Genomic DNA, 27,583 nt, shown 5'->3' with positions numbered 1-27,583 from the left:
TGACTGCATGAGGCTTTGTCCCTCTGTCCCTACCTACCTCTGAAAAAGATCCCATGTGCTCAGGAAAATGGGCCAGAGTCTTAAGAGACACAACCCACGTTTCCAACTTTCCAAGAGCCTGGACTGAGATGGGTTTAGAATTTTATAATTTGCTTTATTAAGAACACTCAGCCCAATGAAAAATCTATGCAATATTTTCCAGATTTTGCCAAATTCTCAGAAATCATTTCACTGGGAACAAAAGAATAAAAAGAAAAATAAAAGGCTTGAAAATAGGAACCTACTGTTGAGTCCAAATTTTGTGCACATGTTGACATTCAATGGCCCTATCTGATTTCTTCCAGATTTTGTAGCCTTGTTTAAGTAGCCCAGTCATAGCATCATAAGGCAGATGATGGAAGAGGTGATCTAGAAATTCCATAAAGCCAGGACAGATTTCCATGACAGCAAAACTTACTACAGAGAAATGCCAGGAGTTTAGAAATTAGGTCCAAGAAAACTTTTATCATCTTCTCATCTTCTTTGAATCAAATGCAAAGTAACACATTTCCATTTGCTTAAAACAGAGTCCTAACTATCAGGTAGACTACTAAAATCAGAGAAGGAGATTAGCTCAGTGTTTGACCCCTCTGTATGGACTGGGCCTTGTTCTAAGCACTTTGGATGCATTGTCTCATTCAGTTCCCTTAAGAGCCCTAGGAAGTAGGTGCCACCATTATCCATGCTTCCTCATCTGTGAAAACAGGGACAAAACCTCATACATCGCAAAACTTTGGAAAGACTGGATGAAAGAAAAATATTTAAAAGAATGTCATATTATCAGGTGGCTAAAAGTGCCAAGTGAACATTAGACAGAGTGTCTGTATGTTGCCCAGGCCATCCTTGAAATCCAGGGCTCAAGTGATCCTCCTGCCTTGGCTTTCTGAGCAGCTGGAATAGAGGCATGCACCACTGTACTCAGCAGGTTCCCTTCACCGTCATTCAGAACAAAAGAAAACCAGAAATTTCCTGGTTCGTGAAGAGACCATTTTCTAAAATTGGCTAATATTAACTCATGGCTTTTATTCCTACCATTAGTAGAAAACTTAGCTGCCACTCTCAAAGCCAGCTTTGTGATGCAAGGTGACAGCTGCCTGGGGGGTTCAGGGAAGCAAACGCAGTGATGTCTCTGCCTAAAGTGGCACACATTTTTGCTACATTTTGTTCCTTTCAGGCTAGAGGACTTTACTCCTCTGCTAAGATTAACTACCACTTGGTCTCCACCAGACAGGGCCAAGGACAGCCTCCTACCTCCAACACAGAGCCTCAGATCACCCAAGCAACCTAGAAACTGGGTGGCTCACAACAAGGTACAGCTTGCTGAGCTCTTTCTGTTCTTCTTCCAGTGTGGGACCATGGTTGGTTTGGGGCCTGGTGCTCACTAGAAGGAGAAGGTAGCACCGTCCATCCTGGGCCTATCACTACCTGTAACATTTGCAGGTCCAGAAGAAACAGATGGTGCAGTCAAGAAAAACGAGCCCAGCAGAGAAGCCACATCCAGAGATGTGGGTGGGTGTAAGGGAGTCAGCAAGGGAAGCGTGAGAGTCCTGAAGATGAGGTAAGGGGAGAGGAGAGAACGAGGTCAGGAGAGCCCAATGCAAAAGCTAAAGTAATCCAAGCAGTGCCAGGACTGAGGGGGATCCCTTTGTTCCCCCATGGCTGAACTCAACTAGAGCCAGAGGGCAAGAGAGCTACTGAGGCAGCCTCTGGGCCCGGAGCAGAGAGAGATTACATACAGGATGGGGCAGGGGAGGAGGGATGTGAAGAAGACACAGCACCCACCATACTATCTCTGTCCCAGAATCCCTTGCACCCTATAGCGCCCCCAAGACATAGGCAGTCCTTGGTATTTGACTGCTTGGAAACTCATCCCCTTTGGTACTCCAAGCTTTCTGACGCAAAAACTTGCCCCCAGTATTCATCTCATTTTGGTACTCAACATGCAAACTAGAAGTTGTCTGTGTCAATTGTCTCATCACTTGCTACCCTTTCCAGCCAGAAGAATTTGTTTTGTACTCGCCATGCCTCCCGGAACTGATTAAAGGAGTACCCAGGTACCACTGTACAGGAACAAGGGAGGAGGGCTAGGGCTTTGCAATGTTAGATGTGCTTTAAATCATAAGGTTTTAGAAAACAGCCATCTGTCTGCTGGGAGCTGCAAAAGGGATGGCAGGTGAGGTGTCCAGCCTCAGACAGCATTCGAGGCAGCCACAATTCCATACGATTTAGTCAAATAGTCACATTTCCCCCAAAAATTCTATTTATGAATGACCAAAACTGCAAATTTTCTGTTGTCCAACAATGCACACTCTTTCATTATCCAGCCTGATGCAAGGAGATTTGATGTTTCTGATTTACATGACTGGGCTTAAACATAATAAAAACAAGGGCCGGGGATTTAGCTCAGTGGTGCTGCCACCTGTCTCGAAAGCCAAAGGTCCCGAGTTTGATCCCCAGTACAAACAAAAAAAACCAACAACAGAAACGAGCTAACTTCTTAACTCAAGTTAAGCCCGGACAGACAGACTTGGTAAGGCTCCCTGCATATGGCGCCTCTCCTGCGGCTCAGCGGTGTCCTCCAGCTCTGACTGGTGCACCTGGGTTTTTGAACTTCAAATGTCTTGAGTATGCTGCTGTCTGATTGGTTTTTTTTGTTTGTTTTTTTTTTTTTGGTACCGGGGATCAAACTTGGGACCTTGCACTTGCCAGGCAGGTGCCGGAACCACTGAGCTAAATCCCCAACCCAGCTGTCTGATATTTTTAATGTTGGACTTTGTGATTCCCAGGATGGGGCATGATCCTGCTGATGGTTTATCCCAAGGAAAGGTGGACTTGAAAACTGCTTCTTCCTACTCTTACTCCCACCGTGGCTATCTGAATACCACTGCCTTTCTCTGGGTGAGGGGAAGGCTGCCTCACTAGAACAAACTACCTGTCTTATAAACCTCCATCCTCCTGTAGAAGACACTGAAACAGGTGCAAGACAGGGATCACCTCCCTCTTGAATTTATGCTGAACCCCTATGTTGCTGTCTTGGAGAATTAATGTCTGTGGACAGACTCACACGCATTCTAGAAGCTGCCAGGTAAGGGTTGGAAAGTTCACACAGGCAGGAGCCACTCCAATATTCAAAAGTCCAAACAAGTCACATAATGGGGGTCGGGGGATGTGCTGATATAAGGCTGGAATATGACTTAATTCATTTTGGAAATTAGAATAAATAATCTCTAGATTTTCTTTCTCTCATTTGAAAATAAAAATAAGGTGAGGTGTAGTGTGATTATTTACAGATTTGTTAGCATATCAATACATTATTACAGAGTCAAATTATTCATGCACGCAGCAAATACTGAGTGTCTACTATGGGTCAGAGACTGTTCTAGAAGCTGGGAACTCAGTGAGAAAAAAGACAGATAGGTCTCTGCTCCTTGTTGTAGGAGAGACATTCAATTAAAAATGCATATATAAGTGGACTTGTAATTTCAAGAGGATGATAAATGCTATGATGAAAAGACACAGACAATAAAGACCAGTGACTAATGGTATGGGTTCCTCAGCCAGACAGCTGCTTACACCTCAGCTCTGCTACTTCCTCAGTGACTTGGGGCAAATCACAGAACGTCCCTCGGCTCCAATTTCCTCCTCAGTGAAGTGGAGATATGCCCAGGATATAGTGATGAAGGTTTTGTGCGTGTGAGAACTGAGGAGGGTCAATCACATTAGAGGCTTATGGTAGTGGCTGACAGTAGCGAACACATGATAAATGTCAGCTTTTACTGTTTTAGCCTGGGGTAGGCCAGGCAGTCCTTCTGGAGGAGGTCCTGGCCATGTGTAGATCTGGCAGAAGACATTGCAAGAGTGAGGGCCTTGAGAAGAAGTGAGCCAGTTCCACAGAAAGGAAACTAGAGAGATAGGCTGGAGTAGGGTGAGAAAGAAGAAGAGAGAGGCGGAAGAGGTCAGCCACCCAGGGACTTGACAGGCCACGGAGAGAAGCTTGCCTCTGGCCAAGAGGGACAGGCAGCCATTGCAGAGGATCCACAAGAGATGGTTTCCACTTTGAGAAGATTCAGCTGGCTTTGTGATGAGAAGCATGAAGGAAAGGAGGACAGAAGTAGACACTGGGGCAATCAGAAGGTCACTAGACTCGTAATCCCAACACTCTGGGAGACTGAGGCAGGAGGGATGAAAGTTCAGGTCCAACCTAGGCAACTTAATGAAATCCAGTGTCAAAATAAAAAAAATAAGGAAAGGATTGGGGATGTAGCTCAGTGAGAAGGTCCTGGGTGCAATCCCCATTACCACAAGGCAGGGGATGGGGGGCAGCTACAGTAGTTCAGTTGAGAAGCAGGTGGCTTGGGTCAGGATGGAGACAGTGAGGATGAAAAATGAGTAGATGTTAGTAAAGTATGTTCCATGGGCCAACATCGGCCCCGGCTCGTTTCTGTACATAAAGTCTCACTGGACACAGCCATGTTCCTGCATGTCCCTTCTATCTACTTCTGTTTTGGGCTACAGTGGCCTTGCTGGAATAGTTGCCACAGAGACCATCGGAGCTGCAAAATCCATGTACCATCTGGCTCTTTATATCAAGAGTTCATGGACCTCTGATTTGGAGGAAGAGCCCATGATTCTGGCAAATGGGTTGGGTGTGGAAAGTGAGAGGAGAGAGATAGAGGATTATTTCTGAGTTTTAGCCAGGAAACACAGGTTGGTGCCATTTCCTGGGATAGGATGACCCAGAGTGTGGCCAGATAGCAGGAGAGCATTCTTAGTTTGGGCCTGTTTAGTCTGAGATGTCTCTTACACCTCAGACTCGAAGTGAAGTGAAGACTCTAAGGAGACAGCTAGACATTCAAAGCAGGCACTCGGGCTGGACTAGCAAACACAGGAGTTGTCTGCAAATGCCTGATCTTTCTCCCCATTTCCACTGCCATCACAGCTTCTCCCTGATCCACAGTAGTGAGCCTCTGGCTCCTAAGGAAGAATGAAGTCACCTACACAGGAGACACAGACTGAGAAAGGACCACTGCTAAAGTTCAAGTCTGGGACTATTCAACATGGAGAGGTCAAGCAGAGAAGGAAAAAATCAGCAAAAAATCGTAAGAAGTATCTGGGGAGGGACGAAGAAAGCCACAGGAGCACATCACAGATATCGGGAGGAAAGAATGTCAACAGAGGCAGGTCAACTCTCCCCAGCTCTCCAGAAAGGTGCAAAAACTGAGAAGTTACTAATGACCAAAAGGGAGCACTTTCAATGGGTGCAGTGATGCCAGGAGAGGGTCTGGTGGATAGGGATGGGGATGGCAGATAGAATGGGAGGTGACTTGGTGACAGCCATTCCCAAAGACCAAGATGCTTCATTGTGATGTGAAGAAGACACAAGTAGACAACATAGTACTTTTATAAGATGTAAGGTGCTAGAAAAGATTTTTAAGATAATGGCAATGACTGAGCTGAAAGGGAGAAAATTAAGTAAGAGAAAGAAAGACAAGAGGTCTTAGATGGGAGGGGTGAATGTCAAAGATCACAAGAGATCAAAGAAGGGGCATTGCTTTGTCTCTTCTAACACAAGAGAAGGTAGAAGGTGTGAGTATACATTCAGGTGGGTTGGTAAATTCAGTTGAGAGAATCTGAGGCCATTCCTGGCTGATTCCTTTTGTTTTCCCAAGTCATGAGCGAAAGCTCATCACCTGGGGTAGAAATGTGGTGAAGGGGATAGACAAGACCATGTCGAAGTCTGAAAAAGAAGAGCTTGCTACAGAGTCACTGACCTTCAACAAAGTACCTGTTGCACTCCCCAGAGCATGCAGCATGGAGCTAGTTAGCACAGTAGGTACTCAAGTACGCACCCCCGAAAGACATAGTTTGGAGGGTGAACTTGACTTCTACCCTTTTGAGTTGGGATGTGGAGGAAGGGTGCTGAGGAAGTGCGAAGCCCAGAAGTGCAGGCTCCTTCACCATGAGTAATGCCTGCCTGGCTGTTTGTTGAAGGCAGTGTCTCAGGTATCTGCAAACAGTTAAGTCAAATAACCGCCCCTTCTGACATAAATGTCACCTTCAGTAGACACAGGCTGAGAAGCACTGCTATCAAGAGAAGACGTCAGGACAATCTATTAGGCTCTCTTAATCCTACTGGCATCTCAGCCAAGAGCAAACACCTTCAAGTATCCGAATCTCACCTCCCAACAGTGTAGAATTCAATTTTCTGTGCCCTGATGTGACTTTTATTGACACAGCCAGTCCTTTACTACAACAAATTTCCTTTTCTTTTGGTCTTCTCTTTTCCTCTTTTCTTCTTTGTAGCTTTCTCCCTTTCCATTTCTCCTAGCTTATCCAGAGTGAAATGTCTTATTTTAATTTTCCTAAGAAATTTTATCTCTTCCACTGGGTAGCCCTTCTCTGGGTGTGCCCAGCCTCACTCCATCCTCACCAGTTAGAGAATACCTTCCTTCTAACATCATCAGGAGCAGGTTCGAGACTTGAAAGTTCGCACCCCAGATTCCATGTGGAAATGCAAAATGGCAGCCACCCGATGGCAAAGCTTTGGAACAAGGGGTTGGAGTGGATGTGATATGAGTAAGAACTGTATTTCATTATTTCAAATATTAGGCATCTGATGGTGAAAGACTCTTGCACTTTTCCAGTGCATCCTTGGAATAGAGTCTCCATGATTAGATATGCATGACATGTTTTTTACATGTGTTGAGTTACATAGTCTGAGAGGTAGTTTATGAGAGCCTTTCCCAGTTGCCAGACCAACAGAACAAAGAAAGCATGTGTGGAATTTATAAAAGTTTGTTCAAAACCACTCTAATAAATACGTGAGATGATCAATTTACAAATAGAAAAGATTCATTTTGGCTCACAGTTTTGGAAGCTTTTTTTTAAGGCCATGATTAGTTGGCCCTGTCACTTTGGGTCTGTAACAAGACACCACATCATGGCAGGAGTGTGTGGCAGAACAAAAATTCTTCATAGCCAGGAAGCAAAAAAAAAGTGAGGAGGCAACCACAGTCCCGCATCCCCTTGGAGGCCAGACCCCAAATAACCTGAGTCCTCCCACTAGGCCTCACCTCCTAACGGTTCTCCCACTTCTAGAAAGTGTCACCCTGGGGACAAAGCTATTAACATTTGGGCTTTTGGGGGGGGATATTCAATATCCAAACTATAGAAACCCCTTCTATTTTAAGTATTAATCTGGCTTGGTTTCTGTATATTTATTACAAAGTCAGAAGAAATCTGGTCCTCAATGTTCTGAATGAGATAAGAGGACATACTGATGGGCTTAGAAGAGACTGAATGTCAGAATACATTCCTGGCTTTGAAGATAGCCCTTAATGTGGTTGACATTTGGCTACCAGTCATGGCCACCGCATGTCCACTAGACCCCAATCGCTGGAGATTCATTCCAGCTCAGGTCCCCGAACTGCCTGGACTACTACAGAGACCCACTCTTAGGCAGAGGGCAGGGAGTGTGTGGGGACCATCTGAATGGTGCTCAGAATTGCTGACCTATGTGTCTCTGGTTATTCTGAAATAACATTCTTTGACACTAATCATGCAACAAAGTAAAAAAGATCAAAGATTTCTAAAGTCAGACTGACCAGGATCTGAAGACAGGCTTGGCCACTGACCTGCCTTGGACTTTGGACAGGTTACACCATCCTATGAACCTTGGTTTCATCAGTAAAATGACTCCCAAACTGCCTATGCATAGGATTAGTGTGAGAATTAGAGATAATATATGCAGAATGCCTAGACGGTCCCCCCCAAATTACAGCTATTATTATGAGAAGAATGAATACGTTTGAATGCAGGGACCCAGGATGAACTGAATATACTGCAATAGGTTAAACATTTGATGCTTAAAATTCTACAGTTAAAGGTCATGATGGGGCCATAATTCATATGTCTTGCTGCTGGATAGCTCTGATTCAAACCCATTACATTCCTGCTGTCTTGAACCACCGGAGGTACATGCATGACTGTTGCACCGGGTGAGACAAGTTGCTTGATGGGAGAGTACCAGTGGTTCAAGACAGCAGGAATGTGCTAGGGTAAAAGAAAGAAAGCTGGATACAGTAGTAGAAGTCACATCTGCACCTCTCCCTACAACAAAACTAAACTACAGCAATATTCATGTACCTCCTAATATCGCATATAAGAAGAACTTAGTTTCTCATCTCTGCCTCCTGTCCCCAGCATAGTGCCTGATCCAGCTGCTGAAGCTGAGCTCTTTGCCCAATCGCTAATTTTCATAATTCCAGCTGATATGAAGAAGGTGGCAGGAGAGGTGGGGCAGCTCCCTGGATGCAGGGAAAAGTAAAGGAGGCTTTGCCCATTAACTGGAAACTGGATAACGAAGATGTGGGTTTTTTTTGTAAAATGGAGTACTACTCAGCCACAAAAAATGAGAAACTGGAGTCATTTATGGCTAGATGGATGCATATTGAGGCCATGCTCTTGGGTGAAGTGGGTAGGACACGCATGTGTGGATGCCGAGTGGTGTCTCTAGTGTGGGAGACTGAAAGTGTAAATAAGGATGAAATGATTAAAATGAATAATTGATAATTTGATATAGAAAAAGATCCAAGGGTGGAGGGGTGGCGGGAGGGGAAGGGGAAAGGGAAGAAGGAAAAGGAAAAATTATGAGAAAGAAAAAACAAAAGGAAACAAAGTCTATGTAAATAGGGAAGGGTGGAGGGGGTGAAGGGCGCACAGGTAATGGGGGAAAAAATAAGAACTGAGATACATCATGTTTGGGTACAAACACCCAAAGATCAGTGTAAAAGTATTGTATACCTAAAATGTACCAATTAATATATAAATAAAAAAATTAAAAAGAAATTTTACAGAGACACATATATAAAAGAGAGAAAAGTGAAAAAAAGAAAAAAGAAAAAAGAAAAGGAGGCTTCAAGAGCAAAGAGTCAATGACTAATTTCCTCCAGGCCTCAGGAGCTTTTCCAGCCTCCAGGCTAAGAAGGAAGATTGGAAAACCCCTCCATCTGCAATGGTTCTCCAAGAAGAGGAACAACAGTGGCATCTTCAGGACAGTCAGGTGAACTTGGCAGGGAAAACACAGCAGAGAGGCAGAGAGAGAAAGCCTAACCACAGAGCGCACGGGGCCCTGGAAACACTCAGCTGCTTGACGGGGAGCTGGCCTTTGCACCTGAAAGTGCAGGTATTATGTAGAAGTGCAATCCACCTCTCTCAAGTGGAAGCCCAGGCCTCCTGTCCTCACGGATACATTCACACACCCACACCCACACCCACCCCCCCACCCCCATACACTGTTGGAACGGCTTCAGGCAACTCTCAGAGAGAGGAAAACTCAAGAAGAAACTCTCAGTTAGGGTCTCTAGGGCAAGCCACAGACCCTGGTTTTGAGCTTCAAATAAATGAAATTTACCAGTTGAGCTTGGTGGCAAGGCCTGTAATCCTACCATCCTGGGAGGGTGAGGCAGGGGGTTTGAGCCCAGCCTGGGCAACTTAGTGACTTAGCAAGACCCTGCCTTAAAATCAAACCTAGTAAAAGCTCTAAGGATGTAGGCCAGTGTGAAGGCCCTGGGTTCAATCCCCAGTGCCACAAAGCAATTAAAAATAAAGCAATGGAATTTAACAACAATGCATTAGACAGTGCGAGCAGCACTGGGAAAGGTGGAGAAACAGGGCAAATGGACAAAGGGAAGCTAAATATCCAGGATCCAATCAAAGCAGCCACAGGATGATTCTCCCACCAGCTCTGCCTCTAGCATTGGCAATGAGGAGCTACAGCTGGACTCACTGCCCCTGCCATCCCTGGAGAGTGGATGCTGCAGGTGATGCCTGCTCTGCCAGCAGAATGATATCCCCACTATCCCTGCTTCCTGACTTCACTAGCATTCCATCCATCCAAAGGCCACATGGTTATGTCTAGTTCATCCCTTCCAGGCCATCAGCTTGCCTTGTAGCTGTAAGAAAACCTGGTAAAAGATCTTTCCAGACAAAAATGAATTCCCAAAGCACAGAACAGATTTTGCAGATGCTATGCAGGAAAACACCAATCACTGTCCCCTGTGGAATGGGATTGCACAACCAGCAAATTGCAGCCCCACCACCAACGGGCCTTTGAGTTTAGAGAAAACTGAAAAAGTAGAAAAGATCAGTAGCCAAGATTTCAAAATCTAGATTCAAGTGCTCATTGTCACTTACAAGCTATGTGACATGGACAGGTAAATAACCTGCCCTGGGTTTTTGCTGCATAGTGAATAGTTACAGCATTCCTGCCTACCTTACAGAGCAGATGTGTGTAACAGACTTTGAAAACTGTGCTGAGTATGTCTGATGGAATTAATATGAAAAAATGGAAACAAAGTCTTTGTAAATAGGGAGCAATGGAGGGGTTGAAGGGAGGGCAGGGGAATGGGAAAAAAATAAGAACCAAGATGAGTGAGTACATCTGTTTGCCTCCCAGAGTCTCAGGTTAACCATCTGTGAAGTAAGAACGATATTCCCTGTACTGTAGGGCTACTATGAAGTAAAGGAGAATATCATGAGTTAATGGTTTATTTACAGAGCGAAATTCATTGATGTCTGCGAATTGCCTGGAAATAATGAAGGTGGTGGCACAGGGAGGGCTGTACATTAGACTGACAGGGACACAGATGGTCTGAGTGGAACCTGGCCGGTGACCCACTGTACCATCTTGTCTACATTAGTGTGGAGTGAAATCTTAGTGAAGCCGTCCATAATAAACTCTCAAAATGAGGGTCCAGCGTTAGGAGAAACAGGCCACAGTCTTCAAGTTTTATTATTTACTAGGTCAACATCCACCCCACCGCCACCGAGCCCCTTATATTTTTCTGCCCCCCAGTTCGTCCTCATCGGGAAGGCAGAGAGAGAGAGAGAGAGAGAGAGAGAGAGAGAGAGAGAGAGAGAGAGAGAGAGAGAGAGAGAGAATTAGAGAGAATAAGCGTTCGGGAATCCGTGGGGCAGCCTTTGCAGTTTAACTCTTTCAAATGTATAGAAACGGCCTCAAACTTTTCTAAAATTGCATTCAGCTAATGACCCTAGCAAATAACAGGATGCACACTTGCCTCCTTAGGCCGCATCCATGTGTCACAGCCGGCACAGGGGTTGGTGTGTGGCGTGTGGGGGTGGCGCCCAGCAGGTGCAGCCCAGCAGCACCAGGGTCAGACAGTGCATTCAACCATGGGCTCCAGCTCTCACCCCACCAGTTGCCTGGGCAGCGGGATTTTTCCAGAAAAAGGGACCGACTGACAGCGAAATAATGTGATGGGGGGGGGGGGGGGCTTGGAATGGCCTAGAAGGGGACACAAGCATCCAGAGGAGAAATGACAATCACATCGCGGGTGTCTGATTGCAATAATTAATTCGACCGTAAAGGTTTTTTTTTTTAATCAAGGACAGGCTCCAGGTGCGCCTAGAAGGGTTTCAGGCGTTGGCCAGCAAACACACAATCAGCCTTGCGACCCAGCCTCCTTTGCTAAACCTACACTATGTACCTCCTTCCCAACCAAACAACGCCCGTCCGCCACGCCCAGGAAGCCCGGAACAAACATGATCCCGATGGAACGGAAGTGCTTCTGCCCTTATCTAAGATGGCGGAGGAGGCGGGGCTGAAAGGCGGAAGTGGCTGCCAGCTGACGGATCCTAGTAACATGGCGGCTACGACTACCTCACCCGCCCTGAAGCGGCTCGATCCGCGGGACGCCGCAGCGCTTTTCGAGACTCACGGGGCGGAGGAAATCCGTGGGCTAGAGCGCCAGGTTCGGGCCGAGATCGAGCACAAGAAGGAGGAGCTGCGGCAGATGGTGGGCGAACGGTACCGCGACCTGATCGAGGCGGCCGACACCATCGGCCAGATGCGCCGCTGCGCCGAGGGGCTGGTGGACGCGGTGAAGGCCACCGACCAGTACTGCGCCCGCCTCCGCCAGGCCGGCTCGGCCGCGCCCCGGCCCCCGCGGGTCCCGCAGGTCAGTCCCGCAGTCCGGCCGCGGAGCCGCCGCCTGCAGCGCCGCCCTCACCTCCGGCAGGGAGCGGCGCAGGCCGGCCTTCCTCGGGCTGCTTGGTCCCTTCGCGACGTCGTGGACACTGTCTTCTGGAGCCGTCCGGACTTCCGGCCCCGATCCGCTCACCGCAGTCGGGCTCCCCGTTAGGGCTGAAAGCGCCCGAGGACTCGAGTTCAGCTCTTTCCCGAATTCACCACCTCCTGACGTTTTCCATGGAACAGATTTCCCCCTTATGTTCACACCTTCCCCTCAAGCCATTCATTCTTCATCCCAGCCTTCCCCTGACCCGCCCCCCGGAGTAACTTCACCCTGCCGGGTGGCATGCCAGCCTTTGGGAGTTGGAGGGGGGAACCAGGCTGCAGGCCCTGACCTTTGAGTACTCGCACGTGTTCATGGTAGGGAGCTAGGGCTCTTCCAATTCGGGTCTCCCTGTCTTCTTTCCCCCAGACACTAATGATAAGGCCCAGCTAGGAAGGATGTGGGAATAAATACCGAGCAGCCTCTGGCCTCCCTGAAGAATGTGGACCTAGGGATGAGTAGACTGAAGGGCGTGGAGATGAAACAGGTGTGGGAAGCATTTGTGCTTAACCTTGACAACTTACTGGACTCAGAAGAGGAAATTGCAAAAGTACCTCTAGCTCCCATGTGGAACCTTTTCGTGCTACCTGGGCTGCAGAAAAACCCAGGCCAGTGAGGGGGGTAACACAATAGAGCTATACGTAGATGGTTGGAAATCCTTTGGAAATTTCTGAAATGAGTGACCTCATCTATCCATGAAGTGTGCCTTAAGTACTTGTTCCCTAAAGGTGGCCAAAGTTTGCTATGACTGAACTATACTTTCAGGGTTATTAAAAGGCCTGATTTTAGAAGTGTATCCATTTTCAGTTACTGTATATGATTCTCTGTCAAGTCTCTTCAAATCTGATTCAGCCTACTGATGCAGTCTAGTCAAGGTTATATTTATTTCCAGTACCGAGGATCGAACTCAGGACCTTGTGCTTTTGAGGCAGGCACAGCACCACTGAGCTAAATCCCTGGCCCTAGTCAAGGTTATAAATCCAAGACAAATTGACAGGAAATAGAAGTAATTTAGAATAACAGTAGGAAATATTTTAGGATAAGAGATTAATTCCCAAAATAATTGTGTCCACTTGCTGTAAGAGTTATAAAGGAAGTTGCTTTAGGATTGGGTCCTCAAGAAGAAAGGGTCTTAAAAACAGATGAGATTTGAAATACAACTGTCTTAGTTGATTTACGTTGCTATAACAAAATATGTGAGACTGGATAATTAATGAATAAAAATTCATTTTTTCATAGTCTTGGTGTTTGGGATGTCCAAGATAAGGAAGTGGCATTTGTTATGTGATAAGGGCCTTCCTAATGTGTTATTGGTGGTGGAAAGGGGGACCATAGAAGGGCCCAAGCTCATTCCTCCCACCTCTTTTATAAGGCAATAACCCCTTTATGAGGGGATGTTTGAGAGGGTAGACTAAGATGGGGAATAGCCTCAAGACTCAAGGATATGAAGATTTATAGAGTTGATGAAGAACAATTAACAAGGAAGCCCATGGTGCCCTCCAGAAAACAGGAGAAAAGTAGTAAGGTCGACCGTCTGGAAAAGAAATGAGTTCTTACAGAAGGAATAGCCTACAGAGGTCACTACTATTGACATCAAGAGTATCAGAACATTAAGTGGATAACTGATGGGCCTGTAGATGTGGTATACATCTATAATCCCAGCACTCTGGGACTCTGAAGTAGGAGGACAGCAAGATCAAGCATAACCTGAGAGATAACAAGATACTATCTCAAAATAAGGGAATTGGGGCTGGGGATTTAGCTCAGTGGTGCCACCGCCTGCCTTGAAAGTGCAAGGTCCCAAGTTCAATCACCAATACCAAAAAAAAAAAAAAAAAGGGAATTGGAGGTGTAGCTTGGTGCAACAGACCGGTGGTCAGTTCACAGTACTACCAAAAAAAATGGATCACTGATAACCAGATGGTGAGATGATGAAGAGATTTACATCAGATCTTGACACTTTACTGAGTGGCACTGGCTCCAGCTTAATGAAAGCTTTAAATACTGAAATTTAAAGCCTGACTCACCCTTGAGCCTGCAGACACTGAACTTGCTTTTGTTTGCTGTTCTTTGTTGTGGCCTTCCCTACAGCCACAGCCACCGTCCCAAGAGAAGTTCTACAGCATGGCTGCCCAGATCAAACTCCTATTAGAAGTTCCTGAGAAGATCTGGAGCTCCATGGAAGCCTCTCAGTATCTCCATGCCACACAGCTCTACCTGCTCTGCTGCCACCTCCGCAGCCTGCTCCAGCTGGATTCTTCTAGTTCCCAATACAGTCCAATCCTCTCCCGATTTCCTATACTCATCCGGCAGGTAGCAGCAGCCAGCCACTTCCGGTAAGTAGATTCCTCAGAAAAATTTCTGGTGATGGCCAGGCCTCACCACTGCAATTTTATGATCTGTCTTGATATACCCAGGCTCTTCAGCAAGGATGTTAAAAATTCCTTGTTGACATTTGTCATCTTCATTCAAGGTCAGCCATTCTGCGTGAAAGCAAGATGCTGCTCAAATGCCCAGCAGTGTCTGACCAAGCTGTAGCAGAAGCCCTCTGCTCCGTAATGCTCTTGGAGGAGAGTTCCCCCCGCCAAGCCCTCACAGACTTCCTGATGGCCAGAAAAGCAACTATTCAGACACTTCTCAACCAACCCAACCATGGTAGGTGTGGCTTCTTTCCAAAAGTTGATCCTTAAGTATAGGATGGAGCAGGGTGAGCGGAGGGAGACTGGAGCATCCAGAGGGCTCTGTCTTTAACTTTACTAATGGAAATTATTTAAAGAGGATGATTTCTTCTCACAGGTTCTGGTATCAAGGCACAGTTTTGCTCATTAGTGGAATTGCTGGCCACCACTTTGAATCAAGCACACGCCCTTTTCTACACTCCACCAGAAGGGCTGCTGCCAGATCCATCTCTGCCATGCGGCCTGCTCTTCTCTACTCTGGAGACCGTCACAGGCCAGCATCCTACTGGTGAGCTCTTAATCAACATTTTCCTGGCTCATCTGACAGATCTTTACCCAGTGTCTATTGTGTACCAGATACTATGCCAGGCTCCGAGGAAACGAGAAATACCTCTTGTGGTAGAGGCAGATATTGAACTCATGAATATGCAAACAGCTGTTTAACGTCAGTATTAGTCATTGCTATAAATGCAGATTACAAATTGCCTTGGGAACACTGACTGGAATGTGCCAGGATCGGAGAAGACTTCCTGAGCAAGTGCTAATTAAACTGAAAGCTAAAGGTACAGTACATTTTAGTTAGGTGAAGAAGGCAAGGAAGAATTCCAAGCAAAAGGAAGAGGGTGTGCACAGCTGCAAGACAAGGAAGGTGGTAGTGAATTGGAGGAAGTGAAGAAGCCAGTGAGGGTGAGGTTTCTTGGGTGAGATTTAGGAAAGCAAAAGAAGAGACAAGATGTGGCCAGGAGCCAGACCTTGTAGGCCAGGGTTGGGAGTTTTGACTACCCAAGGAACAATGGATACCCTTCTGGAACCTTCCTAGCTTGGTGTGTTCCTCTATGTTCCCATGTATCTGCTTCTTCAGTTGAATAGCATTTATTTTAGCTGTAATTAGACAACTGCATCTGACTCATAAATGGTAGAGTGTGATAGGGTAGAGGGATGCTGAGAGCTCACTTAGGCTGTCATTATGATCCAGGGGTCAGATGCTGGGTTACTAGGGAGCCGTAAAAATGGAGCTCATTGGACAACTCCAGTGTCTGTCAAAGAGAGGATTTGATGATGAATTGGCTGCATAGGTTGTAGGAACGGAGGTGTCCAAGTTAACTAGAAAAGGAGCTGGTTTGAAGGGTCTGGTGATGGGTTCACACACATGGAAATGTTGCAGTGGAGAAGACTTAGACCTTGGAATGGTACTGAGGGTGGGCAGGTGACTGTGGGCTCAGAACAGAAAGTGAGAGGTCTGGTCAGAGACACACGCGCAGGGCATCTACATATGGCACTTATTTGAAGTATATGGAAGTTATTTGATACCAGTAAGAAAAAAAATGACAGAGGACAGTTCCTTGGAACTCCAGAAATCCAAGGTCACGTGGAGCTATCTGCAAAATAGACGGTGGAGATACATACCAAGACTGAAAATAAACAAGTGAGTGTGGTTATAAAAAAGTGGCCATTTCCAGGGAGATATGAGTATCACATGATCTCATCTTTGAGTAACTTTACCTTTCAGCTCAGGCACAATTTTCTTATGTCTTGGTTTCTCTCCCAGTGCTTACATTTGATACTTTACCCCTTTCATAGAGGATGAGTATGGGCTCTAGTGCATCAGCAAACAGAATTATGGGGGATTGCGAAGGGCCCTCAGTTTCAAACTCACAGGCCCTTGTGCATAGAGTACAGGGAACGTTGCCGCCCAGAGCTATGCTGTATAGTCTGGGATGGGTGGGCATCAGTGCTTCCTTTTGTTCTTCCAGGGAGATAGGAATATGGTGAGGAAAGGGAAATGATGCACTTTACTTTTTTCACTTCTTAAGTTCTGCTAAAGTGTCAAGGATTGCCAGGTGGCCCTCACCTATAGTTCCAGCTACACAAGAAGCTAAAGCAAGAGGATTGCTGATCCCCAGGGTTAGAGGCCACACTAGACAAAATAGTTAAGACCACAACTTAAAGAAAGAAAAAACAAAATTAAGGAGTACACAACACTCATTTCTTCCTTCTACTCTTTTTTACCTGCATTCCTTCATCCAGGGGATGGCCAGAGTTGTAGGAACTCTGATCCTGAATGAGGGAGGGCCTGGACATATGCTATCCTTTCTCCCCCACCCCTACTGAAAGGGTCTGTTTTGACCCATTCAGAGATAGCTAGATTTTTGGGAATTCCTCTGCAGTCCATTTTTAATATGCTGTTTCAGATGTGGCCTAGGCTGCCTCTCACTTGGATTTTTCTCTAGGGAAGAGCATCAGTGTCCTTCAAGGGGAGATGAAACTGGACAGTTGGTTCAGACACCTGCCATCATCTGTCATTGAGTTCCAGCCAGTGCTCCGAACCCTGGCACATCCCATCAGCCAGGAATACCTGAGAGACACATTGCAGAAATGGATTGCCATGTAAGTAGCCAAGAGCATCTCAGGTGGCTTGACCCCCGTACAGCTGGGATGTGGCCATAAAGGGTCACGATCACCTGGGTGAAGTGCCACATGCATTCCCATGTGGGAGAACCAAGGAAGAAAACTATCTTTCAAAACATTGTGTAGGGCTCTTAAATTATCTTTAAATAAGAGTTTTGCAATTCCTAAAATTTTATTTAGTGCATTGGTATTTGAAACCATTCCATAGAGTTCTAGATTCCCTTGTATCTTCAAGAAAGCAAGAGTTGAGAGGGCTACAGACTATTTCCTGAGCCAGTTAGAAACATTGAAATCTGAGTACTCTGAATATACATGTATATATACATGAGATTTTTAAGCTGGTATAATGGATATGCCTGGGAGACCGAGGCTGGTGGATTCAGGTTTAAGCCCAGCCCGAGCAACTTAGAGACCTAGCTCGACCTTATCCCAAATAAATAAATAAAATTTTAAAAGGGCTTGAGTTCTGCCTTAGTGCAAAGGCCCTGGGTTCAGTCTCCAGGCCCACCTACCTCTTGAAAAAAAGGTTTTGAAACAGAGTACTGTCATTTCTCTTACATGAGCGCAAGGTCCGAGTTCAATCCCCAGTACCAAAAAAAATAATGGTGTGAAAACCGCAAATGTAGTGAGACTCATGGAAAATCATGTTGTTCAGGTGTAATGAAGATATTAAGAATGGGATCACCAACCTGCTCTTGTATGTGAGGAGCATGAAAGGGCTCGCAGGGATCCGGGACGCCATGTGGGAGCTACTTACCAATGAGTCTGCCAGTCACAGCTGGGAGGTGGTGTGTCAGAGGCTCCTGGAGAAGCCATTCCTGTTCTGGGAGGACATGATGCGGCAGCTGTTCCTGGATCGCTTACAGGTAGAGTGGAGAACCACAGGGGATCCCCATTTCACAGCCAACCCAGTGTGATCTCATGTCTGTCCTGAGAGCCTCCTGTCACTTCCTGGGTGTAGTCTGTCCCTGCCCACTAGCACTTAGAGAATCCAGACCTGAAAAACATACCAGGCCTCACTCAGGTGGCCAGGAACAAGCCCATGTCCACTAGTGATGGTCTCTTTGGTTCTCGGCCATGCCATGTAGATTTCCTGAATGTCGTGGAGAACATTCTGAATGCTGAGGTCAGTTGCCATCTGGTACTCTTGTTTTGAGACTTCATTAAAGAATAGGGATCCGAACTCTTCTCTCATTCTGTTTCAGACTCTGACAAAGGAAGGCTTTGAATCCATCTCCCGTAGCTCCAAAGAGCTCCTGGTCTCAGCTCTGCAGGAACTTGAAAGCACCACTGGCAATTCCACAGCCAATAAGCACATCCACTTCGAGCAGAACATGTCTCTGTTCCTCTGGTCTGAGAGCCCCACTGACCTGCCTTCTGATGCTGCCTGGGTCAGCGTGGCAAATCGACCCCGCTTAGCCAATAGTGGCCTCTCCATGAGAGCCCAGGCTATTAGTCCTTGTGTACAGAACTTCTGTACTGCCTTGGATTCCAAACTGAAGGTTAAACTGGAAGACCTCCTGGCCTACCTTCCTTCTGATGATGCTCCCCTGCCCAAGGATGCCACCCCCATGCAGCAGGCCAGGAACTCTGCCTTTGACCGATATGCAGATGCGGGGACTGTGCAGGACATGCTGCGGACTCACTCCATGGCGTGCATCAAGTATATCACAGACTGCATCCAGGCAGAGCTGCAGAGCATCGAGGGAGCTGTGCAAGGCCAGGAGAATGTGCTCCGCAGCACCAAGCTGCACACAGTCCTTTTCATGGCCAGACTTTGCCAGTCCTTGGGAGAACTGTGCCCCCATCTGAAACAGTGCATTGTGGGAAGGTCTAGGAGCACTGAGAAACCAGCAAGGGAGGTGAAGGCTCTGAGAAAGCAGGGAAAGGGGAAAGCTCAGGATGCCCTTCACATGCAGTCCCCGTGGCAGGAGGTTAAAGAATTACTTCTCCAGCAGAGTGTGATGGGGTACCGAGTCTGGAGCTCAGCAGTTGTGAACGTGAGTGATTGGAAATTCTTAGGATCCCTTGTTTGCCTCACTTTATCTTACTCTGGTTTTGCCAACCTCAGTAAGTTCCTGAAGTCATAAGAGAATAACAGCTTATTTCATAGTTGCATGCAACTTATCTCTGCAAGATGGCTCAAGTGTAAACCTTTCCTACTTGTTTTTAACTTAGATTTTATAGACAGAAAAACCTTCATTTTTTTCCTTCCATCAGATGGAAATGAAAAGGTCTCCTGCAAGGTGTGGTGGTGCTCATCTATGATCCTAGCAGTCTGAGAGGCTGAGGCAGGAGGATCACATGTTTAAGCCCAGCCTGGGCAACTTAGTGACATATCAAGACTATCTCAAAATAAACAAAATAATAATTTTTAAAATGGGCAGGAGATGTAGCTCAGCCCAGGGTTAAATCCCCAGTAACATAACATGCGTGCACACACACACACACACACATGCACACATAAACGCACACAAGAAAAAGAACAAAAGAAACATTTTCTTCATGGACAGTGGTCTATATATCCTGCTTTTCAATGTAAATATCTTTTTTGTTGTTGTTGTTTTTGTGTTTTTTTTGGTACCGGGAACTGAACTCAGGGCCTTGCGCTTGCGCAGCGGGCGGGGAAACCACTGAGCTAAATCCCCAGCCCTCAATGTAAATATCTTAATCCCTGTACTCTCAACTGGTCTCATATTGAGACAGATAATTGTGTATAAACAGCTCCTAATCGCACGAACTTGAAGAATGAAATCATGAACAAGAGGAGGAATTAGGAGAATATTTATTTAAAATAAGAGAAATGGCTCCTGTAGCCAAAGTGTTTGTGTGGTTTTTTTGGTCCTGTTTTTATATGAATAACCAGAATGTGGGGAAAAGCTTCTTTCAAAGAAAATGAGTTTAAAGAAATGGGTTATTTTGCATTTCTGATGTTTTTGAAGTCCGATCTGGAAGTACAGAGGAAGAAAGGTCCTTCTCTCTGTATTTTTATTTTAATCTTTTATCTGTGTGTGTGTGTGTGTGTGTGTGTGTGTGTGTGTTTGTTATTTTTAAGCTTACCCTAGCTATTTGAATTGCCTCTTAACTGGGTGTGTGTTACTTTTTTTTTTTAGCTTGATTTTATCTTAAGCTTGCTCTGGCTGCCTACGTACAAGATAAATAACTAGACTATTACAGTATGAGATGATGTTGACGTTAGTAGGGTGCAGAGGCTCTACATTCCCTTTACTGTAGTAATAATTAGCCAAAAAGAGTGCTGGTGGCCCCTAGACACCCCACATGCAAACTTAGCAGCTTAATCTGCTCTGAAGATTGTTCTGGTTAAACAAACTCTATAGTCTGAAGGACTTATATGGGTATTTATTTTTATCACCAGGTTCTGATTCATGGATTCACCCAGTCATTACTTTTAGATGATGCTGGCTCAGTCCTAGCCACGGCCACCAACTGGGAGGAACTAGAAATTCAGGAGGAGGCAGAATCCGGCAGCAGTGTCACATCCAAGATCCGACTCCCTTCCCAGGTGAATGCATCCCACTGTCACAGGGACCTGAGCTGAAGAAGGGAAAGGCTTCCTACGGGGGAAGCAAAACAATCTTAGAAAATCATTTGACACTCAACTTCTGAGTAGTAGCTGCAAATAATATGTACAGCAGGACTGGGGGCATAGTGGATGTGGGACCTCCTAAGGCAAAAAACTGCTTTAGAAGGTGGCTTAGATTCTTTTCTTGGTACCATGGGCTCTGTGCTAATGAGAGAACCATTTACCCTGAAGTGCAGACAGCACCATTACAATCCCAGCTGCCTGGTGGACCTCAGAGTACGGAAGGGAGGACTCCACAGGGGCTGTGTATCTGGAAGGTGCTGGAGTGGAGAGATCAAGGTCCTGCCATGCACGCCTCCTAAGGATAAATGGGCCCACCTTTGCTACACATCATTTAATGGGTGTAAATTGGCAACGTGAAATTCCTTGTTCTTTTAGCCATCCTGGTACGTACAGTCCTTCCTGTTTAGCTTATGCCAGGAAATAAATCGGATTGGAGGCCACGCCCTGCCGAAGGTGACACTGCAGGAGATGCTGAAAAGCTGCATGGTTCAAGTAGTCACTGCCTATGAGACACTTGCAGCAGAAAAGCAGGTGAAGGTGGGTGTTTGAATGTTCTCCCTTTAGTAACCAATAAAGGTGTATCTTTTTCTTGGGTGCTGGCAGGTACATCAAAGGTCCAGAGTGTTAAGGGTCACCCAGCCCAGGCTTCAGTTCCTATAAATATGTTCCTTTCTATTAGGGGTGGCTTGCAGCTCTGTGGGTTCACACCCATTCTCCTGGACCTGACGGGTCTTCCTGGAGTAGGTGGTTCAGGACAAGTGTGCCAGATAACAGCTTTCATAGGGCAAGAAGGCCCGGCTTACAGCCCTGGCACAGCTACCTGCTCACTGCAAACTCTGGGCAAATCATTAACCATCCATTTCCTCAGGATCACATGTGCCCAGTAGATAAAGCCTTCAGCTGGCTTCTCCCAGCTAACATGGAGACCTCCCCACTCATCCCCAGCAGGGTGCCTGTGAGGAGGGCAGGTGCCCAGCACTGCTCTGGCACATGGAAATCCTTGAGGGGAGTCTTTGTCTCCCAGCCTCTGCTTCCCACTCCATTAGAAACATTTGAAAGACAAGACCAGTCCTGATTTGGGGACGGAGTCAGCGAAGTCTGCTCTGCTCGGGTTCCTCACAATACCCCTCCTTCATGCATGATGCCCTGGTTATAGAAATGCCATCTACAGCACTGAGGGCTTTTTGTTTGTTTTAAGGGCTGGGTCTCTTCCCTGCTTTTAGCTCTTTAGCTTTATGACCCACTTTCTAGTGTACACCGAAGTTGTGAGATTAAACCTGATTGCGAAACAAGCTGTAGCCGTCAGAGCACACAGGTGGTCCCTGTGCCATGTAAGCATCCAGTCTCTCCCTGGGATGGGGACTCACTTGCAGAAAGAAGGCACATTCCCACTGACCCAGAACTGGGCGCTGCAGCTCCTCTATGACCTGCGCTACCTCAGCATTGTTCTCACTACCAAGGAGGAGATGAAGAGTGGCCACAGCAAGCCAGACTCCAGGTACTGGATCTCTTCTGGACTCTCCAACATGGTCTCTTCCCAGTGCAGAGATGCTCCCTGCCCATGAGGGCTCTTCTCGTGATTTTTCAACATGAATATGGTGGGCAATCAGTAAGCATTCAGGAGAAACTGCCCTTCACATTTTGCAGTGAGGGCTTTTCGTGGGCTGGGTGATATGCATTGTGATGCTCTATCAAAATGCTGGTCAGGGTCAGGAGGCCACAGCTCCAGGGCAGCCCTGCAGTCGTCAGGGGAAACCACCCTCCCTCCACAGCAGATGCTGGTGCCAGGCTGTGGTGACCAGGTTTAGTGTAGAGTACTTTCAGTTTACAGTGGTTTGTTGGGACATTACCCATCATAAACCAATGAGCACTGTACCCCCTTTTTCTGGGTTGCCCTCAAAGAGAAGAGCCAACTTCCTGCACATTTCTTATCCTATATTGTGAGAGTTCATACCATATTTCCCCAAAAATAAGACTAGGTCTTATATTAGTTTTTGCTCCAAAAGACCCAATAGGGCTTATTTTCACAGGATATCTTATTTTTTCATGTACAACAATTTACATTTATTCATGTATAAAAATCTGCATTTAGGGGACTGGGGATTTAGCTCAGTGGTTTCACCGCCTGCTGCAAAAATCTGCATTTATTCAAATACAGTCATATGGTCTTCTGGAACATCAGCATAACTCTCCAAACCCCGAATTTCAGTCTGAATTTCTTTTTCGGGAGGAGGGCTGGCTTGAGACAGTCTCACTTTGCACTTCAGACTGGCCCTGAACTCACTATGTAGTCCAGGCTGGCCTCGAACTCGCAGTGATCCTCCTGCTTCAGCAGTCTGAATTTCTTACAACTCCATTTCCTTCATTGGCTCCAATTTTTCATGTCCAGCAATAGAGCTGTCTTTTTTTTTTTTTTTTGGCGGGGGGGTACCAGGGTTCGAACTTGGGTCCTCAGCTTGTGAGGCAGGTGCCAGAACCACTGAGCTAAATCCCCGGCCCTGAGCTGTCTGTAAATAAGTGCTTCTGGGCCGGGGATTTAGCTCAGTGGTTCCGCCATCTGCCACACAATCGCGAGGTCCCGAGTTTGATCCCTGGTGCCAAATAAATAAATAAATAAATTTAGTGCCTCTTGTCCTTGTAGCCTGCTTATAGTGCATTGACAGCACAGCTATCAATGATTTTATATCATGAATTCTTCACCCAAGTCATGACCTCTTAAAGGCTGAGCTTTACAAACTTTCCATTAAATCAAGTGTTAATTGAAGAATTAGGAGACAGGTATGGCAATGAAAATAGTGACAGGAATGACGCAACACACAAAAGTGGTAATAAATTGCAGGCAGCAAAATTGAGAAAATGTTTCTTCATTTCACACAAGTGCATTAATTATGTCTATTACAACCCAAGATGTAGTACGAAGATGCATATTAGATACAACCATGTCTGTTAATTATCCAATGCATATGTTATTCATGCCTTGTGTTCATACTCCAGTGGGTAATTTGGCAATAAGTCTCGAGTTCATCTATTAATGTCAGTATTCTTTATACTTAATTATATAGTAATATTATAATTTGATACAGCCATTGTATGTTGCATTAGATATATTAAATATGTCTGGCTGGCTAGTGATCTTAACTGGGGCTTATTTTGTGTTAGGTCTTATATTAGGAGCATCCTGAAAAATCATGCTAGGGCTTATTTTTCAGTTAAATCTTATTTTCGGGGAAATATGGTATTACCAGCAAGTGAAATAGTGGCCACCTGCTGGGTACATTTCATGGTTAAGCAAAGTAGGCAGAACTTCATTCTTCTGGAGGTCAGTCTTATAACTGCTGGGTATAATTTGAGATCTTAGTGTTTCCCCTAAAAACAGAACATGGAGAAGGAAAGGACTTGACTGAAGATATCAAATCGACTTCCAGGATTTCTGTAGCTAGAAAATACTGTAAAATTGTTTTTCCATTCTTAAAACAACTTGGAAAGTCATGATCCTAATCCTTTTATCAGAATTGAGAAAGTGACTGACCACTTGGAAGCACTCATAGACCCCTTTGACCTGGATGTGTTCACGCCATTCCTCAACAGCAACCTTAATCGCCTGGTGCAGCGCACTTCTGTAAGTCAGTCAAATTACCCTCGTGCCAATGAAGTCCTCACATAACACAGTAAACCTACTCAGCACTTACACTCCAGGATGCAGTAGTGGCAGGAGATGAGACACAGGTAGCTGAGTGGACTTGCAAAGACTAAAAGAAAATGAGATAAAATCCCACACACACTGGGGTGGCTGTGATCTGACCTCTTAAATTATAGATAAGGATTAATAACATTTTATACAAACCTCAGAAAGAGAAAGAACAACATGGCCATGAGATTCTGTGAAGGAAAGTTAATTTTAAAGTATTAACACACTCAAACAGCTCCTAAAATGATGGTTAGAAATCAAGTGGTGGTGGTCACTCTTAAGAGAAATGATTGTTTGACCTGGACAGTAAAATCCTGCATTTCACTCTGCTCGCTCTTGTATGTCAGGTTCTGTTTGGACTGGTTACTGGTACGGAGAACCAGTTCACCCCCCGCAGCAGTATGTTCAACTCCCAGGAAGCCCATAACATCCTGCCACTGGCTTCAAGTCAGATCAGGTGAGTCAGATCCTGAGAACATTCACTGGGTCCCAAGGCTACCCCTTCGTGCCGCTGAAATTCTTCCTCTCCTCCTGGAGGTTTGGCCTGCTTCCACTGAGCATGACGAGCACACGGAAGGCTAAGTCCACCAGCAGAAGTGTTGAAACAAAAGCCCAGGTTAGTACCTAGAAAGAGGTTCTCCCCTACTGATCCTGTCCCACACCACCCGGTCAACTCCCTGTGAAGTAACTGATAAAGAACTGGATGACAAAATCCACTAATGCTGCTTTTAATGGTGGCGCAATAGAGAAATACAAGGTTTTACTAGCTTGAACCAATAGAAGGTTTAACATATGGCCATTGACATACCAAGTAGCAGTATAATAGAAATGTATCCCATGCTGCAAGGTTGTAGACAATGTACAAACAGGATGAACATGGTTTGTTGCATTAAGTAGAGTAAGAGGGATAACTGCCAACCCAGCATTGTGAGTGTACTAATCTGGAGAAAATCCTTTTGTCCTGGTGATGGTTTCATCTTCCATATCTTTTAGTTGAATGGGAAATAAATGAGTTTTCTTCCTCTATATTTACATTTTCTTGTCAATGCACATTTTGTTTCAGTAGGATGCCATCGATTAAGCCTGAAGAGTCATCCTGGGTATTTCTGAATTGTGCTGTGTACATGTGTGTTTGGGAGCTCAGCTTGTCTTACACCATTCAGTTGTTCTTTCTTTTATTGTTACACAGAATATTAGCAACATGTCCTTTCCATATTCCCTGCCATCAAGCCCATTAAGATCCAAAGTTCTTGGGCTGGGGATTTATCTCAGTGGCATCACGCCTACCTCACAAGCACAAGGTCCTGAGTTCAATCAATGGTACCAAAAAAAAAAAAAAGATCCAAAGTTCTTGTCAAACATCTGGTTTTAAATTGGGAAGACAGTTTTTTAAAAGAAAAGATAGCTTTTGGCAAACCCCACACTCTGAAGCATGGCTTGTGCTGTAGCTGTTTCCCCATAACACTAGTTTCTACACCCCACGACTGGCCTTTAAATTCTATCCTTATTAGAGGAACATACTGTGGAAGGAGGTGGGTAAGGTTACTCTTTTTCTAGAACAGTTTTTATTCTCAAGTTTGGACTTCTGTCAGATACCAGAACCCCATGCTATTCCCCACATCCTTTTCAAACCTGACAAACAGCAAAGTCCTCTTATTAGAGGCATCCAAGCATCTCAGCTGGGCTGTGTGTGCAGTGTGGTTTCCAAATGGAGGGGCATGGACTGCAGTGCAGAGGGAGCAGAAGGGGAGCAGGCAGAGGCTTCATGTGGTCTCTGAGGCACTTCCTCTACATCCAACGGCAGGTTGGCCCCCCGGCACTCTCCAGAGCAAGTGACCCGATGCAGCCTGCCTCCCTCTTCAGACAGCTCATCAGTGAGGAAGATGAAACTTCTGCACCATCATTATTCAAACTTGGCTGGCTCTCAAGTATGACAAAATAACACAGAAGCATGCCCGTCTCCCTAAATAAATACTCCTTTATTTCTCTGGAAGGTGCCTCTGCTCATGTGTTTCTCAGCCATACCATTCCAGAGTCAGGGATGGAATGTGGTCCCATAGTTCTTTTAAACAAAATTAATCCTCTCTCATCCAGTAGTTTCACTATGTTTGTTACTTTGGGCATCAGTTCAACTAGCTTATGCTTTATCAGCATTCATTTATGCCTTATCTACTGACACTGCATATCTTAGTTACTTTTCTCCTTGCTGGGACAGAATACCAGACAGTCAACGTTAAAGGAGGAAAAGTTTATTTTGGCTCATAGTTTGTGGAGATTTCAGGCAATAATTGACTGGTTGCAAGACAGGATGGCCTGGCAGACTGGCATCGCAGAGGAGAAACAGGTCATGGCAGGTAGAAGATAGCAAAAGCAAGCAAGCAATCAGCAACAAGTGACAAGATACACACTCGCCCTCTTCCTGTCCCTTATATGTCTCTTGCATTTTTTGTCCCTTATATTTACCCTTAATCCTAGCATTGCATTCTGAGTCAAGCCCAGCCTCACAACCTTGAACCCAGCAGCACACACATCCTAGATCCAGCCACCTCTAAAAAATCTCACCTATGACCACAGGAGGCTTTCGGGAGTCATCTAGACACAAGCCATAACATTCTGCCTCTGGCCCACCAGAGACTCATGCACATCTCTTTATGCAAAAGGCATTTAGTCCATCTCCAGTAGTTGTCAAAATCCTAAGTTTCAGCAGTGCTGAAAAGCCCAAGTCCAAAATCTCCTCTGGGTTTTAAGGTAAACTCTTAGCTGTGAGCCCCTGTACAAATGAAAAGAAGCTTAAATACTTCCAATATACAATGGCACAGGATAGAAATTTCTATTCCAAAAAGTACAAAGAGAAAGACAGCAAGGAATGGAAACAAAGCAAGTCGAAAATCGAGCATGGCAAACATTAAGTCCTGTGGTTCGATGTCCATCTGAGGCAATCTGTAGGGCTTGGGTGGTTCCACTCCTGTGGCACTGCCAGTGGTTGTGGCTCCCTCAACTTCTCTCTTGGGCTGGCTCTGCTCCCTCGCAGTTTTCCTTGGATGGTCTACTTTCCTGGCTTCTCCAAATT

General features: G+C 45.7%; 2 protein-coding genes across 12 annotated transcripts in view; one reads left to right on the top strand and one right to left on the bottom strand.

The window, feature by feature from the left end:
- The window catches only part of Slc39a11 (solute carrier family 39 member 11), a 486,128-nt gene extending 473,219 nt beyond the window's left edge, over positions 1-12,909 (bottom strand). For 3 of the 9 annotated variants that reach the window (XM_087208166.1, XM_087208164.1, XM_087208163.1), the window contains exon 1: positions 12,069-12,899. The gene's annotated coding sequence lies outside the window, so the exon portion shown is untranslated. Of the gene's footprint in view, positions 1-12,068 lie in introns of all 9 variants that reach the window. The other 6 variants (XM_087208169.1, XM_087208167.1, XM_087208172.1 and 3 more) reach the window with 5 other exon arrangements.
- Positions 11,660-26,506, top strand: LOC101716442 (conserved oligomeric Golgi complex subunit 1). Of its 3 annotated transcripts, none has more exons than XM_021241239.2 (14): positions 11,660-12,017; positions 14,223-14,467; positions 14,605-14,786; positions 14,928-15,098; positions 17,041-17,197; positions 17,874-18,084; positions 18,424-19,218; positions 20,595-20,741; positions 21,201-21,356; positions 22,199-22,323; positions 24,336-24,444; positions 24,861-24,970; positions 25,051-25,129; positions 26,318-26,506. In XM_021241239.2, the coding sequence occupies exons 1-14, from the start codon at positions 11,703-11,705 to the stop codon at positions 26,453-26,455; spliced, it is 2,940 nt and encodes a 979-aa protein (XP_021096898.2). In that variant the 5' UTR covers positions 11,660-11,702; the 3' UTR covers positions 26,456-26,506. The 3 variants fall into 3 exon arrangements, with proteins under 3 accessions (XP_021096898.2, XP_004860624.2, XP_087064286.1); XM_004860567.4 differs by having other exon boundaries at positions 21,201-21,362; XM_087208160.1 differs by lacking the exon at positions 26,318-26,506 and adding an exon at positions 25,577-26,311 and having other exon boundaries at positions 21,201-21,362.
- Positions 26,507-27,583: the final 1,077 nt, after the last annotated feature.

This window comes from Heterocephalus glaber, unplaced genomic scaffold (genome assembly GCF_053883595.1).
Source record: "Heterocephalus glaber isolate CG9 unplaced genomic scaffold, H.glaber_assembly_v1.0 deba00000937, whole genome shotgun sequence".
NCBI classification, from domain to species: Eukaryota; Metazoa; Chordata; class Mammalia; order Rodentia; family Bathyergidae; genus Heterocephalus; species Heterocephalus glaber.
This window is presented reverse-complemented; position numbering and strand designations above follow the sequence as displayed.